The sequence below is a fragment of the Gopherus evgoodei genome, chromosome 1, assembly GCF_007399415.2.
Source record: "Gopherus evgoodei ecotype Sinaloan lineage chromosome 1, rGopEvg1_v1.p, whole genome shotgun sequence".
In the NCBI taxonomy this organism is placed as follows: domain Eukaryota; kingdom Metazoa; phylum Chordata; order Testudines; family Testudinidae; genus Gopherus; species Gopherus evgoodei.
Genome location: NC_044322.1, coordinates 144,162,362 through 144,182,596, shown reverse-complemented (window position 1 = coordinate 144,182,596; position 20,235 = coordinate 144,162,362). Strand labels below are relative to the sequence as shown.

The window sequence follows — 20,235 nt, the reverse complement described above, 5'->3', positions numbered from 1 at the left end:
ACAATAGTAATATAAAACGAACAAAATTATGAGGTGAACATCTACTGGATTCTCAAGATATAATAACATTTGTCTCCAAATTGCACTTCAGTGTCACCACTGGATTCCATGACATGATTTCTTTTCCTTTCTGGTCTGGCGTGAAGTATCACAGCGCCTTGCTGCTGTTATTTATGTAAGAAAAATTGGAAGCTTGGAGCTATCAACATTTTCAAATTTAGATGCTTATCTCCTATATTTAGGCACTTAAATAAAAGTGGGCTGCCTTTTCCAGAGGTGCTAACACAACTACAGTCAAAGTCAGTGGGACTGAAGGTGGTCAGAATTTTTGAAAAGCAACCCAATTTTATTTAGATATGCACATGGGATTTAGGGAGTAGGTTTGAAATCTTTGGCCTCTGTCTCAACCTCAGTAATATCTCAGGGAAGAAATAATGTGTTGCCTCTACATACATTTTAAGTACACAGTTTATATAGCTTATGTGTCTTAATACTTGAATATAATTGTCCTTCAGGTTTCTCAGCATAAAATTAGTCATTATACTCTTTTAATGACTTACAGTAATTAGATGGTTCTCTCTGCTGTTTTTCCTTCATCAAAATTTTAACTTTTTTTAAAAAATGTATCCATAGGTAAAAACATCAGAGTTTTATCGATACTCTCGGCAGCTGCGGCATGAAGTTGACCAAGCCATGAATTACTTTCATAGTGTTCACCAACAGCCTTTGATGGAAATGAAATCCAACCGTATTCGTTCTGCCAAACCCCAGACTGCAGTATTTAGAGGAATGATAGGACACAGCATGGTAAATAGCAAAATTCTTCTCTTGCACAAACCAAGGGTCTGGTGGGAGCTAGAAGGTCCTCAAGTACCTTTACGACCAGACTGCCTTGCCATTGTGAATAACTTTGTATTTTTGTTAGGCGGGGAAGAACTGGGCCCAGATGGTGAGTTTCATGCTTCCTCCAAAGTATTTAGATACGACCCTAGACAAAATACTTGGTTGCGAATGGCAGACATGTCTGTTCCACGCTCAGAGTTTGCTGTTGGTGTTATTGGGAGATACATCTATGCGGTGGCTGGGAGAACAAGGGATGAAACATTTTACTCGACTGAACGGTATGATATCACTGCAGACAAATGGGAATTTGTAGATCCCTATCCAGTCAATAAATATGGACATGAAGGAACTGTGCTCAGTAACAAGTTGTATATCACTGGGGGAATTACTTCATCTTCCACTTCTAAGCAAGTGTGTGTGTTTGACCCCAGTAAAGAAGGGACGGTGGAACAGCGAACGAGGAGAACTCAAGTGGTCACTAACTGTTGGGAGAACAAATGCAAAATGAATTATGCAAGATGCTTTCACAAAATGATTTCCTATAATGGTAAGCTTTATGTCTTTGGTGGTGTTTGTGTGATCTTGAGGGCCTCCTTTGAGTCACAAGGGTGTCCTTCTACAGAAGTTTATGACCCAGACACTGATCAGTGGACTATTTTGGCTTCTATGCCAATTGGAAGAAGTGGTCATGGTGTAGCTGTTTTGGACAAACAGATAATGGTTCTTGGAGGCCTTTGTTACAATGGTCATTACAGTGATTCAATTCTCACCTTTGATCCAGAGGAAAACAAATGGAAAGAAGATGAATACCCAAGAATGCCCTGCAAGCTGGATGGTTTACAAGTTTGCAGCCTGCACTTTCCGGAATATGTACTGGAGCATGTTAGACGTTGCAATTAAAAAAAAAAAAAAACAACCAAGAAAACCCCCTTCCAACCACAGTGGAACCCCAAAAAACTATCTCTAATTTGACAGGAAAACAAAGCAGATTTAATTAATTTAAAGACGTTGGCTTGTATGTAAAATAGTTATTAGATGCATAAAGGAACGGGATGTACAGGGAATGCACCTACCAAGTTTATTAGAAATGCCAATAACTGTGGTCTGGTATTGTAAAAGTTTTTTGCTTTTTATTTTTTTTAAAACAAACATTGCTGTATGTGTAGGGGCGGGGCGGGGAGAGAAGAAAAATCTATTTTTCAGTGTGTTTACTTTTTCCCTTTTTTCTTTGTGGCCTTTATGTCCATGCAATAAGTTTATTTTGTATAATGGCCATCACAGCAGCATCCTTCTTGGAACCAGTTGAATATAATGATCTACTTATGGGGAGAAGGGGGACAGAAGAGCGTATATTGTGCATTTTAATTTTCATTGTGTCAAGATAGGATTCAGCAGCCTTACTGGGGGAATACCTGACTTAAACTTTAGTGACGAGGGTTTCATTTTGTTCCTTTAAGTTGTGGTGGACATTTTCATTTTTATTTTCTCCATTTATGAGTACTCACAGTCCAGTTTGGTTTTTACAATTTTGTTTTCCCGTAAATACGTTTTAAAATGATCTTAACCTTTATGCATGACTTCCCTGGATTTGTACAGTAGTATCAGTAAGTCTGCCAAAAAATGCAAGTTATACATTTTCTATTAAATTGATAATGAAGCATTTTTATATTCCAACACTATTTCTATGCTGCCTTCTATTGTCTGCATTGTGTTTGTTGGTGAGTAAGATATATACACACACGCATACACTGTAAAATCTATATATAATGCATCTTTTATGTGCAATTAGGATATTATATTTTTAACTAGGGCACAGATTCAGCCATATCTGTTGAATTTTAGATATAGAGCATTCTTTCTTGAATTAAATATTACAAAATTCTTAAATAACTGGAGGCCTAGTTTGGTATCAAAGAAGCCTATCTTTGGTATACACTGATTCATTCAGTAATATTTAAACTCTTTATATTAATAATATGTAATGAACTGTTAACAGTTTGACATTTTATATATTATTTAAAAAAAGTAAATACACCTTATGCAGTTACAGTCCTTCACTTTTGAATGTGTTGCCTTGTTTTTAATAAAAATCAGAAATGTATCAGTAACCAAGCATGAACACTGCACTAACATGCAGTTTTTTGTCAGACCTGGATATACTATTATTTTTAGCAATGGCATCGCTTGTAGTTGTGTTGAAGTGATGTAATCTAATATTTTTTGGAAGCATCAACTGATATGAACTGCTGTGTTCTAAAAATGTGGGGTTAGGCAGTTGGGGATAATGTTTACCATGTCTGTAACCTTTAAAATACAAACCTACAAAGCTATAGCTACTGACCTCATACTTCCTGAAATAAGACTTGTGATCCAAGAGGGCTTGAATAACTGCACCATGTTTGAGCACTTTTTGTTAACTTGTTGACTTTTACTGACTGTAGATTGGTGAGACTATCCACCAAGATAAACACAATTATAAAAGTAAAGCATTAAAATCCTAGTTCTTTCACACTGGTGTGAAATTAGCCTCTTCTGGAGTCAAGAGGGAAAAGATTTCCTCTCTAAAATTTGAGGCCAACACTGAGCTCAGATATGCAGGGACAAACTGCTGAGATATAAGCTTGCAAAATCATCTGCTTATGTGAAACTCTGTAGCATTAGATTTTACAAGATATGCAGTAATGGTTGAGAATCCATTTCTGTTTCAGCATCTCCCAGCCAGAAGTCACTGTAGAAAAGGAATGTACAGTACTCAGGGAGTTGAAAACAATGCACTTATAAGGGACCAAATACACCCTAAATTTGCTGTGATAAATGATGACAAGTTAGTTTGGCTAAACAAAATTATAAATTAATAATGGATATTAAAATGTTTTGTGAAATGCACCATGCTCACATTTAATGGTATCTTTGTTTTCTTGCAGTAATGTTCTTTCAAGTTCTGGATTGAGAGAGATGGGAGGACATGAAGTTATATTGCAAGTTAGCAGATTTTATTTTTTTAATTAGCAATAATATAGCAAAGCAGAGTTGATAACTGTAATCTTTGATCAAAAGAGGTAATTTACACCATCATAGCTGGAATGATAAAGGATGTCTAAGCCAGAGATGGCTGGATCAAATGTTCACATTCAGTCTTCTTTTGCAGACCACAGGTTGCAGTTCACTATAATTCTTTGCTTATTATTTTCCTATATTTTTCAATTTACAAGTACAGAATTTAATTTTTTTTTACTTTAGTAATCTGAACTACAACCTTTTTGGTATAAGACAAGGCACCAACCTTGCCATGAGATGTGTGCAGATGGAGCCCTGCAACCAGGCGGGCCACTGTTGACTTTGATGGGCCCTGCTCAGGTGCAGGGCTTTTGTGTTTTGTATATTTCATTGCAGAATCAGGGTTCAAGACAAGTTTATCTTATTTTTACTCCTGTTCTGCTCTTTTTGTTACTAGCCCATTTTCTGGCATGTTATGTGAATGGGGCAGCAAAGATTAGTAGTCCTGCTGTCTAGATAGGCTTGTGCAGACCTCTCATGAGTAATATTGAGCATTTCACCCTGCTATCTAGGGGTAAGCTGGGGAACCATTGTTGATCTGGAAATTTGGTCTTCCATGATTTAAGTAAAACAGGTTAAAGAGAGAAGGCCAAGATTTTACAAAATGGGCGTCTAAAGTTATGTTCCTAAATCCGTACTTCAACACCTACGTAAGTGGCCTGATTTTTCATAAGTACTGAGCACCCAGCAGCTCCCACTAAAGGCAAAGGGGATGCTTGGTACTTTTGAAAACAAGGCTAGTTATTTAGGTGCCTATGCCCCCTTTAACTTCAGGAACCCAGTTTTAAAAACCTTGTTTAAGGCCTGTAATGCTAGTTACTTTGTGAAATTCTAACTTGAACTAATTATTGGTTTCAGCTTCAGCTGATGTGTTGGCTGTAACCATTTGAGCATTAAGAATTATTGGAATTTGCTTGGTTCAGAATGTCTGGGAGGCCGGGAATGTTTTGTAATGTACATTTCTACCATGCTCATTATTTCAGTGAATAAATACATAATTAATCCACATTATCTTTAAATTGTGATGTAGCTTTTGAAAAAAGTTATATTTTTGAGAGAGCTTAGAGGGATGTTTTCTTTTTCACCAAACCATTTTGTGTGCATTTGCCTTTAGTACCTATGCTCCCTAATCAGTGTTTAAACAAAACCAAACCAAACAAACAAAAAAAAATCACGGCTAGCATATCACCATTGAGATCTTTTGAATATGATTATTATATTAATTCGAGGGTTTTTTACCACTTAAATGTGCCCCTAGTTAATGAGGAAAAAGGTAAACCGTAACCTTTTATAGTAATCTCCCCCATTCCTTTTTTTTTTTACTTTGTAAAACTTGGCACACAGCCTGCTTTTAAAGGGCAACAGTACTCACATTGTAAAAAGGGATAGACATAATCCAATCTCTGTTTCTCAATTTAAAAAAAAGTTAGTGTTGGGTTTCTGTTTAGCTATCTCAGTTTTCTTCCTGGTCCTAAGAGGAACCCTGTTTCCTTATTAGGGGCCAGAAGCAGCAAAGTGCTGAGCACTTCATGAAATGTGCTGAGCACCATCAGTTCTCATTGGGAGCCCAGTATGCTCAATACTTGCCAGTTCAGGCAGATTTGCAAAAGAACTCAGCACCTATTTAAGCACCAAACTAAATGGCCAGATTTTCAAAATTAAGCCATTAGCACTGGGTGCGCTGAGCACTTTTGAAGGTCTGGCTGTATAGATTCAGCTGGAGGGAAGCAATTACTGATACTGCAGAAAGAGGCAGTTATTATTTCAGAGAGCTCACTAGCCTCTGGGACCTGTGGCAATTCAAGACCTGATGATTTGCTGTTTACTTTCATATGCTTTATGCCATTGGAAAACAGTGATCTATAGCAGTCAGTAATTCCTAGTCCTGGTGGTTTATGACTTTAACACTCTCGGAGTATGTCTACACAGGGATAAAAGACCCATAGCATGGCCGCAACGAGCCCAGGTCAGCTGACTTGGGGTTGGGCTGCGAGGCTAAAAATCATTATGTAGACATCTGGGCTCAGGATGAAGCCTGAGCTCTAGGACCTTCCAGTCTACTCAGATTTTTTTCAGCCCTGGAACCTGAGCCCCGCAAGTCCAAGTCAGCTGAACTGGGCCAGCCGTGAGGGTTTTTTTTATCCCTTCATAGACATACTGTTTGGGCCCTGAGATTTGCAGTCCTGTCTTCTTGCTCTTGAGACCCTTTTTCTGCAGCAGCAAATACTGCCTTTTTACTGATACTATAATAATCATCCACATCAGAGATTGAGCTTCTCCGTACACTCAGGAAGCAAAGGATAAAATTAAACAAGTACAAATTAAATTAGGTTAAAAAACATACATATACCAATACTGGTCTTTATGAAGAAGTGGTCACGTTGAATTAAAGTGAGGGTTGGCTTGAGGGTCTGATGTCAGCTGCTCTTTCTGAAATACACAATTCTGCACCTTATGTCTTTTGTTTCATAAAGGACTAACTGAAGAAAAATCATGCATTTTTAAAATAGGAATGTCATTTACAGGAATGTTTTGCCTTTATTGAAATATTTTTTTTCTTGATCAAAAACATAGGGAATTGGGCTCAATTCTTCAGACATAGGCATGTGTTTAGCTTTACATAGATGAGTAGTCCATTGAAATAAAATGAAAAGCTATGCCAACTATTTAAAAGTCTATTCACATGTAAAGTTAAGTGTGTGCTAAAATGTCGGTAGGATTGGGGCCTTAGAAAACTTGCTTTCCCTCCACTTCTATCCAATAAAGTACCTTATTAGAATAAATTAACAAGCATGTTATGTCACAGTTGCAACACTCAAGTAGTGTGGAAAGGGTAAAGAAGAAAACACAAAAGGAAAGGTATGTCAGCTATTTAAAACTAAGTTAACCAATGTTTTATAAGTAACATTTTGAGATTTTAATGTTTGTAAGACAATCTGAAAATGTTTAAAATAAACACTAGTGACTACTTTTTGTTATGGCATCTGTATTTTATTTTTCTTGGATTGCTAAATAATCTACAATTTCAGCATGTGTTTAAAATGTTAAAGTAAGTACATACTGTGTTTGAAGTAAACCTAAAGAAATTACGTTGATGGCATCTGTAATCTTAATAAAATATAGGACTGTTAAACAGGTGGCAGAAAAATAGACCGTTGAGCACTGCTTCCCTGGACTTCCCCTCTCCCCAAATTTCAGTTCATGTTTATGTGCTTTTTAAAAAAGTTTAAGGATCAAATTCAAATAATATTTAGATTATAATTGAGTTGGTAGCTGGGGGAAAACCACTTTCTACTTGTAAGTGCTATTCTTTATATAGTGCATGGGGGGAAGAAAGATTGGTGTAAGCATAAAAAATGAAATGTTACATAGAACTGCAGTGGTAGTTATACTTTATAGAAGGTTTTTATTTCCTCAGTGAACCCACCTAACTAACATTTAATGCAGGTTATGGGACTAGATGGAGGGAATAGCAAACCCCTCAGTCTGATTTTCTCTTTTCCTATGTATTATTTTGCAGAGCTTTAAAAAATGAATTCTTATAAGTTGAAGAATGTAATTCCACTGTAGTTTCATTACTTTCCAGTCCTGTTTGAGATGGTTGTGTTTTGAAAAGAATGTTTCCAGTAACTTAATGGAAAGTTATTTACAAATTCTTCTGTGTGTGCTGTAGCAGTTGGAAGTATTCTACCTATTTAAAAACAAATATAGAGAGTTTTTATGTACATTTTTGGTTAATTGTCTAATATTCACCCCAAGGCTGCTATAACATTCTTAGAATAATTTAAGGTTTGCCTTTTATAACTATTTTTAAAAGCCTTTGGTTTTTGGCAGAAGGTACCTTTTCCTTGCTATGGATACAATATGTTCAGACATGTATGTGCTCCTGTTCTGTTTTTAAACTGAAAAAATGTACAAAGTGTGTATAAGAAAAGTGTAAATAAAATATTTTTCATCTTTAAGCACACAGTTGTGTAATCTCTGCAATACCTAAATGCAGTATACCTGGAAATCTTTTTTTCTGCACACAAGACTTATGGATCCAACTGGATAAGTACTATCTTAAAGAGAAAAAAAAAAAAGGGAAAAAAAAATGTAATAACACCCTAATAAGATTCAGTAAGTCAAGTTGGCTATGTTTGTACGGAGTACAGGCGTTGCCTCTTGGCAATTTTTTTATAATTCTCTCCTTTCAAATCCCCCCCACAACCCAAGACATACTCCAGTGTGTTCATGTGCTCTAGGGCCTACTCCAATCCCCATTTGAGACAATGGTGCCTTTCAGTTGACTTCAGTAGGCACTGGATCAGGCCCCTACTGTGTCAAAAGCACTGTCAGTTCAGACCAGCTTTTTCAAGTGTAGACTAATGTGTCTTTCCTAGTTGCTGTCTCCTCATCCCTGATTGCTCCTGTAGGATGTGACTGCTGAAATTTTTTAGAACCCAGCTCTCTTGTCTGTCATCATGGCTCATTATTGCCTTTGGGTTTTTTTGTTTAGACAAAAATTGTATCTTGGGTTTGGACAATATACAGTCTATCAGAATAAGATATAGTGAACGATATCTAAAAAGTTATCAAGGACTACATTTGTAACTAAATGTCTAGACCTGTAACAACTATAATAACTTAAAATAAAAATAAAGCCAACCTGGATATTCAAACCAGAGGCCAAGAGGGGAAGAGAATCTATCACCTAACAATGTTCTTAGTTATCAATATGCTCAGTCTGTTTTAGGATACCAAGCTTTTGGAGCCCCAAAGATCACAGAGGTCTAATTGATTTAAAAGAACTGAAGATTTTCCATCAGCAAGATTCCATGTACATTTCAGCATTTATTTAATAAATTTGTTAAAGTAGGTCAATGTTCTGTCAGTGTTGGAAAATAAGGATCAAAATTTACTTTACAAAGTAAAGATCATGGTCTCGCCATTTTGTCTGCTCGGGTAGGCTGATTAGGGTCTTCCCTGTCAATCTTGTTCACTTCACTTTCCAAACCTTATCTCTCCCTGTCCAAAAAACAAAACAAACCTCACAGTATTTTACCAGACTCTGATCAGATCCTTTTTGTCTGTGTCCCTTCTGTTCGCCCCCTTTCCTTTCTCCTCATCCTTCTTTTTCATCTTAACTTTTTCCATTTTAATTTTTCTGATGTTCCTTCCTTGGATCTTTCATGTCATGCTGCCACTTTTAGATATCTGAATTGCCTCTTAAGGAGGGCATGCTCCTTTTTGTGACTGACGTACCAGGACGAACTCTCCCTTTCTCTTTTTAGCTTTACTCTACCTTCTTGTGATTTATTTTTCCTCTTTTGTCTTATCCCACTCATTTCTTAATTTCATTCTTCTGCCTGCTAGTCTCATTCAGCTACTTGGTATATCTACCCTACTGCAGCAGCTCAGTAGATGTAGCCCCAGTCTCCAGTACAATAAAGTGCAGTGTCTGAACTTAATGCTGCTTTTCCTCTCTTCTATACAGTACTTCACACTCATGGCCAGTATTGATTCCCTACCTGCTACTTGGGAACACTCCTTGCTATTCCAAAACCACCAAATCTGGTCCATCAGCAATTCCTGTGATTAGCACCCTGCTTCCCACTCCATATATGTTATGCATAAAGTAGGAAAGGGAGCAACAGCCCCAAAGAGCACTTCAGCTCTCTACCTTAGGCTATGGGTGCTGCCCTGCCCAATGCATCTATGGGCACCTATTTATCCCCACTGATCTGTTTTGCATTGATAAATTAGAATGAAATGAGATTGTAAGAGAAATTTAAAGGATTGTGTTGTCTGATCAACATTGCAAGGTTAGTTTATGTTCCTCACGGACTGCTAAGCCGTATAAAGACAATCTTGATAACACGTATTAGTCAGGGATTTGCAGAAATGCTGAGCAAATATCAAGAAACAATAATAGAAATGTTCCATTTGTAGGAAACTCATATTTGATAAGTTTGTATATACAACTGTCAGTTCTCTTCCTCTCTCCATATCACGCTGTGCTTTATCAGGGTCATCATTACTTGTCTCCTTTATTTAAATAGATGTTATAGTACACCTTTGCATCTGTCTTTCTCCTTCAAGGGCAGACAGTCTGGGCCACACACAGAGACTATGCTACAAATATAGCCTATATCAGACATACTTCTAACTCACTCTGTTCACTCCCTGTGAACTCCACCAGCTACCTTCCACAGTGCAGATTTTGCGAATCCCTTGACAGGCCCTGATGCTTTCTGCATCCAAGCAATCTGGCTCACTCCATCTCTGCTCTTTTCCATGCTGTTGGAAACATTGTTCATAGAATCACAATCTCAACAAAAGAACTGAAAGGTTAATTTTTAAAATTTAAAAACTCAGAGGCGGAATAATCATTAGTTATAATGTAGAAGGGAATCTTTGAACAGTAACAGTACTGCCATAAATAGAGTACAAGAGAGAATATTTGGATGTCTTGTGACAAACACTAATCCACTGAAGCTAACAGGAACAAGACTGAGCTCTAGGTACAGTTAAGTAAACTAAATTTGCCAGCACTCAAAAATCGAAATAAACAACTCCTTTCGTTACAGGAATTCTACACCTTACCAAAAAAAGTCACTAAATTTACATCACTCACCTAACCATAATTTTGCCCAGTCATGTTCTGCAATGGAAATAGCCTGTTGATTTTATATATTTTTTGTTTAATTAAAAAGTGCCCAAGTTTCAAATGGAATAAAATTTTAGGGTAAAGTTGTGTGTATTCTGTACATTTTCTCACTTCCTTCATCAAGAAAAAGGGCATGTATAGGTCCATTGAGAGTACCAGCAAACTGTGACATAAAGCTAGCTTGTTGGCTCCACATCATCTGGGGATTGTCTGCTGGTAGAATCCTCATATAATGGATTAAGATAAGTTGCTCTGTTCCCAGAGCTGTACAAAAGAACCTTAATATAACCCTGTATCTGGCCCTATAAATTTTAAAATTGCGGTTAGGATTTCATTTCAACCTTCCCAGAAAAATTCTACCCTGGAATGAAATGCAACACGTTAATTTTCAGGCAGACTGGTTTCATTTTGGGAAGTAGGAAGCAGAGGCTGGAAACTGAACTTACTGTGGGATGTAATCTTCACCACTAAGTAGCTAGTACTATTCCAAAATGAAAATGAAAAACAATTGCACAGCAAAAAAATTACTGTAATCATACATTATACACAAAATATATAATGTTCACAGATAACCTGTCCGTAGCTCAAATTCTAAATCTGTTAGAGCCAAGGTGAAAGCAATTTTATGTATGTAATCCATGTTCTCTGTGATCAAAATTTGCTACATATTTACAGCAGGGTAAAAAAGATTTGAAAATGTTTTCTGTTTACCACTACTGCTAATGTGAAATAACCATTATTAAAATTCAGAAATTAGGTGTAAGCAAAGATTCTCCAGTGTCTTCAAGAGATAACGCCTGAGACCAGGCATACAATTTAGCTGCCTCATGCTCCCACTCTTCATCTGAAAAGACAGAATGATCCTCAAGGTCTTCAGTTGGTGCAGTCATAGTTTCTTGATGTTCAGTTAAGTGGCTTCTATTTATAACATCCAATTTCTGTTCCTGAAATACATTATACACACTATTATATCAAAGGAGGAAGAATTGTCTACTATAGATCACATTATATAGCTTTGTAGTAAATTCAGATACACCAAACAGAACTCAACATTAGAGATTTGCTATTTCTCACTGTTACATGAATACCAAAGCAAAGCCAAGACATGCGTTTTTCAAATCTAGAGGAGCTAATTCTGTAACAGGATTGTGTTGCAGTTACTAATCCAGACGATGAATGTTAGGACAGATACATTTAAAAGGTTTTGAACGCCACTGTTGAAATAAATATTTAAGTGTATTTAACAGCTTTAAGAAATAAAGGAAATATTAGTATGTCTGTTCAGCTGTTGCTATCCATTACCTTAGAGATTTATATCGGGGGTAGCCCTGTTAGTCTGTATCCACAAAAATAACAAGGAGTCAGGTGGCACCTTCTGTTAGTCTTTAAGGTGCCACTGGACTCCTTGTTGTTTAATAGATTTCCTATTTCTCACTGTTATTATTTGTCACTGTTACTTAACTGAGGAGCCTGCTGGGTGAGAAGTCCAAGCTGGGAGGTCTGCAAAGGACTGTGAGTCAGGAGGGAAGGCTATAAGCAAGGATGATGAAGAGCTGGAAAGACTTTTGATTAGAGCTGTGTGAATAACTGATTTTTATTTTTATTTTTTTGCAGTTGGAAAGAAATTATTGGTTTGGGTTGAACTGAGTTGTGGTTGTTTATTTTTTTTTTTAATTTCATGACTCCAACAAGTTGGGGAAAAAATTGGGTTGAATGAAATGTTGGGTTTTTTTGTTTGCTTCAAAGTGAAATACATTGGGTATTTTAAACCTTTTTAATAAGAGCAAAAGGAAATGAAGGGCTAGAGTCACAAAATGTGCTAAGCTGTAGCCTTGTGGTTAGAGCATTCACACAGGATTAGGAGACCCAGGCTCCAATATCTCTTCTGCTTTATGTGGAGCAGAGATATGAACCCACATCGTCCACACTGCAGATGACCACTCCAACCACTGAGTTCAAGATACTACTGTCCATTGTATGCATGGAATGAGACTAGGGGCCTGTGGGTTCATGTAACTCAATATTATATCACACTGCATACACACACGCAGGGGTGTATTAAGGTTTTGCAGGCAACTTTAATTCTGACACTTCCTAACTTTTGTGTGTTGGACATAATATTTCAGCATAGCTCTTGTGTGTATAATTTCCTAGATGTCTAAAAAAACAAACAGAAAAAATAGCAATTCCATTAGGTGACATTATACTGACAGCTGCAGGGTTGAAACCTTAGATCCATAGCAAAGACCTCTGCCATTTGAGCTGAGTCACCGATAGCAGTAGTAGGTTTTTTATCCTCTATTAGGACCAGCACTAGAGGGTGCTGGGATTAGAAGGGAATTGGACATTTTGTCACTGAATTTCACAGATATTTGCTGACAGCAGAGGAATGCTGAGACTCAAGAATCTTCGGTTCCATTCCAGATTCTGGAGGTAAGTGTGCTCTATGGGTACAGACTCTCTTCTGCCCATTCTCTTCACCAGCTTGACCCATTCTGCCCCATCCCTCCAACCAGTCACTCTCCTAGTTCTCTCTCTACCCCACCATAGCTCCTCATCCCAGTCCTATTCTCTTAACCTAATCTTCCCAGCCTCCATCCTCAGACTTCTGCTCCTAGTCCTAGTCTTGCCCCTACAGGCTTCTTGCCAGCGGCTCCTTGCCCAGCCATTCCCAGTTCCTCTCTCTCTCCTTGACTTGTCTCTCCCTGCCTCCCCAGCCTCCAGTTGCCTGCCCACATTGTCTCTCTACTGGCTCCCAGTTCCAGTCTCCCTTCCTGCCCTTCTTATCTAATGTGTCCTCTCCTCCACCAGCTCCTTGGTTCAGTATCTTTATCCAGCCAGGCCCAGCTCTCCCCCTGCATCCTGGCTGTTTGTCACATCTCTCTCTGCTTTCTCCTACCCCATTATTTCCCAGTCTCTCTGCCCTATCAGTCCCACCTCCCGCTCCTTATTAGATTTTCTTCCACCTGTCTCACCTCCCAGCCTTTAGTCCCTGCAATGCCTTAGGTCTGTTTTTTGTCCAGGTTGCATCTGAATTAGAGGGCTTCCTCCCCCATGCTGCTTGGGTACCTGCCTATAATTGCAGGCCAATGAATATTTCCAGTACAGACTTTGTAGAGTATTCTCCTGGAAAAAAAAAACATTCAATGCATTTTCTATTTTGTATCATTAATGATTGATTTACCTCTCTTTCTTTTTCAAGTGCATGAACTCTTTTCATTTTTGCTACTTTCTGTCGAGCTTGGCGAGAGCGACGCACTGAAGGTCTAGGCAGTGAAGAGGGTTGATAAGACCTAGATGAAGAGGTGGCTGTTGGAGGACAAGATGTAGGAGACCTAGAAAATGTGAGCATTATGTAAAGAACCTAAATATGAAACATCTTGAAAGTTATCTCAGATCTGCAACGCTGAATGCTTAGACCAGTGAAAGAGTTAAGAAAACAAAACGTCCTAGACCACACACATGAATGCAAGTTATAAAGCCATATCCATTATTTCAGGAAAAAATTATTAGAATATGTTTAAAAACAGAAAATTCTATTTTAGTTCTAAATCCTCAGAATCCTCTCTTTATATCAGGAGCCCCACTTCTCTTAATACATCCCATAATTCTTCTGCATAGCAGAGCCCAGAGGTATTAGTGTCCCCAGACACAGCTTGCATGAGATCAGAGTGCACACATCAGACCTCAAAGATGGTATAATGGGTGCATCAGGAAATCTGGTAATTGTGTTGTTTCTGATACACAGATCTTCCTCACAATCCCGTCCCACGGCCTCTAAGGTTCCTCTCTTGTGGCTATGTTCCAGACCTCACAGAGGTTACAATTTTGCAGACTGTGCCTAACTAAATAGTCTTTCCAAAAAACCAGAAGCCTCAGGGTTCACTGAAGCAGTATGTTTACACTGCAAAGAAGAACCCACAGTGTTGAGTGTCAGAGGCCAGGTCAATTGACTTGGGCTTGCAGGACTCAGGCTGTGAAGCTAAAAATAGCTGTGTATACAACCCCACTTGGGCTAGAACTGAGAGTCTGAAACCCTGGGAGGCGAGAGGGTCTCAGAGCTCAGATTGCAGCTTGAGCAGGAATGTCTACACAGCTATTTTTAACCCCAGAGGAAAAGCTCTGCATGCCTGAGTCAACTGACCCAGGCTCTGAGATTCAGTGCCAGGGTTTTTTCTCTGCAGTGTAGACATACCCAAATACTTCAAACTTGAGTTTCTAGAACTAGCTTACCTTTCTTGGAGTCAAGGTACCAAAACAAAACAAAACAAAACTACACCGTTTTGCAAAAAAAATGAATACTTCCAGTTTTTCAAGCTCTCTTTTATCTCCAACACTTTGTTTATCACCAAACTTTCCTTAAAAAAACCCAAGAAGCACACACATGTATTCAGGCCATATTAGTTCAGTTTTGTTAAAATTAGAAAAACTTTTCTTTAAAAAATCAGGGTTGTGATACAAATGGAAGTATAGCACTACTGTTTCTCTATAATTTAGCTTTTGCCTACGACGGTTGCCAGGAGACTGGTTTTCAACCAGAATGCCTGGTGGCTCTGGTCAGCATTGCTGACCGGGCTGCTAAAAGTCTGGTTGGTGCAGCAAGAATAAGGCATTTCCAGTGTAGATTGTTACATCAGTGGGTGCCTAACACAATCAACATATTTATGATTTGTTTAAAAGTAATATTGAATTTTCCTCTTCCTAGGAAACAAACTATTAAGGGATAGTTTTGATTTTGAAAATGATTTTTTAAATTGTATTTTTATGAAATTAATAAGATAACCATGATACACTGGATGACTCAAGAGGCTGCTAATGGGATGCAGAGCCTCTCAGCTATGCTGTAAATTCAAATCCAAAGCAGCAGCTTGATCCAACTCCACTAAACTCTTAAGGGCTTGTCTACACAGCTTTGCAGTTCAGACTAAAGGGGTATGTATCACAGCTTGCAATAGCATGTTGTGCTCTAACTCCCCTGATATACATCCTGGTGTTAATGTGTACCTAGTTCACATTCACTTAGTCCTGGTTCGCATTCACTTAGTCCTTAGAGGAATATGTTAATATGAACTAGATATCTTTTAGTTTATAGATTCATAGATTCTAGGGTCAGAAAGGACCAGTGTGATCATCTAGTCCGACCCCCTGCAAAAAGCAGGCCACAGAACCCTACCCATCCACTTCTATAACAAACCCCTAACCTATGCCTGAGTTATTGAAGTCTTCAAATTGTGGTTTGAAGACCTCAAGCTGCAGAGAATCCACCAGCAAGTGACCCAGGCCCCACGCTGCAGGGGAAGGCGAAAAACCTCCAGGGCCTCTGCCAATCTGCCCCGGAGGAAAATTCCTTCCTGACCCCAAATATGGCGATCAGCTAAACCCTGAGCATGTGGGCAAGACTCACCAGCCAGCACTCAGAAAAGAATTCTCTGCAGTAACTCAGATCCCATCCCATCCAACAGCACCACCAGCAGCCACGTGGGGGAGTTACAGCACAACACGCTAGTGCAGAGGTTCTCAAACTGTGGTCCATGGCCCTCTGGGGTCTGTGACCTCCATTCAGGTGTTCTGCAGATAGTTCCCTCTAAGGTGCGTGCCTGGGCAGCCGCACACAAAGGAATGAAGGGCCACACACCTAATTAGTGGAGACATGCAGGCATGGCTTCATTAATTAGGTACCCGGACCCTGGAGAAGATGCACATGTAAGGTGAGGGGGTGGTCTTGGGGGGAATAGGGAGTAGATGGGAGGAGGCATTGGGGGTGGGGCGAATTTGGAACTTGCACGGCTGCAATGGCCAGAGAAAGAGGTGACTTTCCCCAGCTCCGGGGAGAGATGGCCCTCCTTCCCAGCCTCATCTCTGTGGCTGTTGTGGCGGGGGAGAGACCTCCCTCCTTCCCAGCCCAGATTGGTGGCTGTCGTGGTGGGGGAGACCCCCCTCCTTCCCAGCCCCAGTTCCAGGGCTGCCGCAGTGGGGGAGAGAGGGCACAGCCATCGCATTAGAAAGGTAAGACTACTGATATTAAAATGAGTTGTGTGCTTTTATTTGTAGAACAAAAAGACTTTAATAATAATTAGTTTTTTTTAAATACAGAGCTTTTATCTAAAGCGTTTTACAATAGTTAGCTAATGGTACAAACAACATTTGGAAAGATCATTAAGTGGTCTGCCAAGACCCTCAGCAATTTTCAAGTGATCTGCGAAAAAAAATGGTTGAGAACCACTGCGCTAGTGGATGTTGCAATTCACAGCTCCATGCTCCAAACTGTGAGGCCACATAGACATAGTCTAAGACTCCCTTGACCTTCACAAGGAGTTGGACTGCATGGTTGCCAGTTGCCATGAACAGAAGCTGTTCAGTGGGCTATGTGATCTCATTCTAATTATTAATGCACAGATGACCGCATTAGAAAATTACCAGTTGTGGCATTAATTGACACCCTTGCTAGCAGTGTCAACAATCTATGTACCTTGTAAGTGAGCTATTCAATTACGCAAAGGAAAGGGGTTGAATGCAGGGAGGGAGTGGCATAAGAACTCTGGAATTAAAGCTGGGGATTGCTGTGGATGAAAGATAAGGAGATGGTAGTTAAATTAATGCATTTAACTAAACAAAAGTGTCAATAAAAGCGTGACTAGTTAGATGTGTGTCATCAAGTGGATTACTTTGTTTGCATGACATGTATTTCTTTCACCCTGCATCTGCCTTTATAATTTTAGATTATAAACTCTGCAGTGCAGAGACTGTCATCATCCGTGTTGGGGGAAGCAGCTAAGCATACAGGGTGTGCCACAACCTAAATAATAAAAGTGACAGCTGAATGGGAATAGAAATCCAACTACCATTTCACCTAGTCGACCTGGTCCCTTCGAAATACTTGAGGTATATTGGTGGGGAATCTGAGGGTATGACACTTGCAGCTGTACAGTGCTAGGAGTTAAACCTGTCTTCGTACAGCTGAGTAGGGAAAGTGCTGCAGTCTGTCCACACTGAAAGCTACCAGCGCACTGTCATGGCCACATTTGCAGCATCTGGAGTGGCATTGGGAGCGGTGCATTATGGGCAGCCATCCCAGTGTTCAAGTGGCTGCAACATGCTTTTCAAAAGGTGGGGGGCAGGGGGGCTGGAGTGTGACAGAGAGTCGGGGAGAGAGAGAGTGGATTTTTGGAGCCGACATTGTGTCAGCAGCTGCCTTGCAAGTTCCGACCCCCTCCCCCACCGCCTCTCACTCCACTGAAAGCAAACAGTAACTGTTTTTTTCCCCTCACAGACCAGATAAGCAGCCGCGTCGAAACGGACCCCCCCCTCCCTCCCACGCACCGTGCTGCTTCTCTCCTCAAGCCCCCTCCCTCCCCCTCTTCAAGCAAACACTAGCTGTGGGCGTTCCAAAGGGAGCCCCCCTTCCTCTGCCCATTCACAGCAAACAGGAGCTGTTTGTGTTTTTGATAACCAGCTCCGGAGCCCAGAGTTCACAACAAAACAAAGAGAGGTATCACAACAAAACAAAGAGTGAAACCTTCACTTAAAAGGATTATGGGAAGCTTCCGGAGGTCAGTCACAGCGTACTAAGATTACTCCCTGTTTACACTGGCACCCCAGCGCTGCAGCAGCAGTGCTATTCTTTTTATTCTTCTCGTGGAGGTGGAGTACAAGCAGCGCTAGTGTCACGGAGATACAGCACTGTATGTGCCTTGCCAATGTGGACAGGGAGTGAGTTACACTGCTATAAAGCCACCAACAGCGCTGTAACTCTCAAGTGTAGCCAAGGCCATAGGGAAGTTTGCATGATCACTGCCTTCACCTATGCTGTGAACTACTGGTTGAACAGATGACTTCATACTTCATGGCTGTCAATACAGTAATATAGCTGAGACTTCGCTAGGGGACAGGCAGAGGCCTGCCAATTTTGACAGTATTCCTTTAATTAAAATGAAAAAAGCTGAAAAAAATCAGTTAACTATAAAAAGACCAGAAAAGGAAGTTTAAAAAAGGATGTGCTAACAATCAATGCAAGAATGACATGACTCAGTGTTTGTGTTTTCCATTTCAGTGAACATACTTAGAGAAAAGATTGAGTAAGGCCTCTTTTTTAAAATCAAGTAGATGTGTGATTTAAAAAGAGTATATCAAGACATGCCAGCCCCTTGGCATTGACTCTAATTATTTCCCAGTATATGTTAGTGAGAAACACATTTGATGTTTAATGGTAGAAGTTACAAAATGGTAGCAGTTGTTTAAATAGGAATATAAAAGAAAATCCAACTTTCTCCACTATACTGTACCTTGAGATGTGTTACAGATTTGTTGTTATATGGCCAGTAAATTATCATGCAAATCTTTTTCTACTAAAAATGAAAATGTTGACTTGTTAGACAATCTCTAAAACAATATTATTTAGTGGATAACACAAAGCATTAGGAGTATCTCCTAGGTTCTATCCTTGACTCCATACTGACTTCGTGTATGAACTTTGGCAAGTCACTAAACTCCTCTCTGCCAGTTTACCCATATGTAAAATGGGGATAATTTTACCACTGGTGTTTTGTAAACACTAATTAATACATATTTTGAGATCCTTAAAATGAAGTACAAAGTATAGAAATTCAAAATAAAAATTAAGCTTGTTATTGTGGATAAGTTGTTGGGTATTTTTTTACCTGACTCGAGAAACAGTCATGAGTTGATCATGCCGTAGCTCTTCATTCTGTGGCCTCAGGAGCAGAAATGTCAGTTTCTCCTTAAGTGGGTTTGACAGTGTCCCAGACTGTGCATAATCCATTATGTCATACATAATCATTGTCCTGGGAAAGTTTTCCAGAGACAATTTTCTCCAGCAGTTATCTCTGCCACCAAAGTACGCTGGGGTCTCATCCAGGTTACTGATATACTATAAAGCCACAAAATATGAATATTAATATTTATAAAAAAATGCATGAAACCTAATTCATTTTATGAGATCCAAAGTCTCCCCTATTCATATTTTTCTCATCCTCATTAACCATTTTAATGATGAACTTGCATATTAAAGAAAACCTTATTCAGACGGTTGGTTAAATCAAATGGTTGGAACCCCTGAAATGACCTACTCTGTCATTGTATTGTATTCCTATAATACAATGACATCTGTTCTCTGGATATCTGTATCTATATCCATTACATAAATTTACATATAATATAATAACTAAATTTAAACTGGTCACAAAAATATGCATATGTACATTAATAGCCTGAGTTCCTTCACTGCTCTATAGTAACAAATATTACTTGAAATTAGAGTGGTTTTTATAGCGATCTTTACGTGTCACTGTCCTTCTTAGATATGGGTGCCATAGCCAGTCATCCAGGATTTGGCCCTAATTTTTTAAATATAGGAATTAACCAGAAAAGGTTTCACTGCACTACTCAAGCATCAGTACTTCTTGGTGATGATTCTTCTCTCAGGGTACGTCTACACTACGGGATTATTCTGATTTTACATAAACCGTTTTTGTAAAACAGATTGTATGAAGTTGAGTGCACACAGCCACACTAGGCACATTAATTTGGCGGTGTGCGTCCATGGTCCAAGGCTAGCATTGATTTCTGGAGCGTTGCACTATGGGTAGCTATCCCATAGTTCCCGCAGTCTCCCCCGCCCCTTGGAATTCTGGGTTGAGATCCCAGTGCCTGATGGGGCAAAAATCATT

General features: G+C 39.3%; 2 protein-coding genes across 6 annotated transcripts in view; one reads left to right on the top strand and one right to left on the bottom strand.

Moving 5' to 3' along the window:
- Positions 1–6,868, top strand: part of KLHL15 (kelch like family member 15) — a 39,725-nt gene extending 32,857 nt beyond the window's left edge. For both annotated transcript variants that reach the window (XM_030574950.1, XM_030574958.1), the window contains exon 3: positions 634–6,868. In XM_030574950.1, coding sequence (XP_030430810.1) covers positions 634–1,743 — 1,110 coding nt within the window. In that variant the 3' untranslated portion in view covers positions 1,744–6,868. The remainder of the gene's footprint in view (positions 1–633) is intronic.
- C1HXorf58 (chromosome 1 CXorf58 homolog) overlaps positions 4,973–20,235 on the bottom strand; it is a 35,000-nt gene continuing 19,737 nt past the window's right edge. For all 4 annotated transcript variants that reach the window (XM_030574971.1, XM_030574983.1, XM_030575002.1 and 1 more), the window contains 3 exons: positions 19,207–19,436; positions 13,734–13,884; positions 4,973–11,493 (listed from right to left, as the gene is read on the bottom strand). In XM_030574971.1, coding sequence (XP_030430831.1) covers positions 11,296–11,493; positions 13,734–13,884; positions 19,207–19,436 — 579 coding nt within the window. In that variant the 3' untranslated portion in view covers positions 4,973–11,295. The remainder of the gene's footprint in view (positions 11,494–13,733; positions 13,885–19,206; positions 19,437–20,235) is intronic.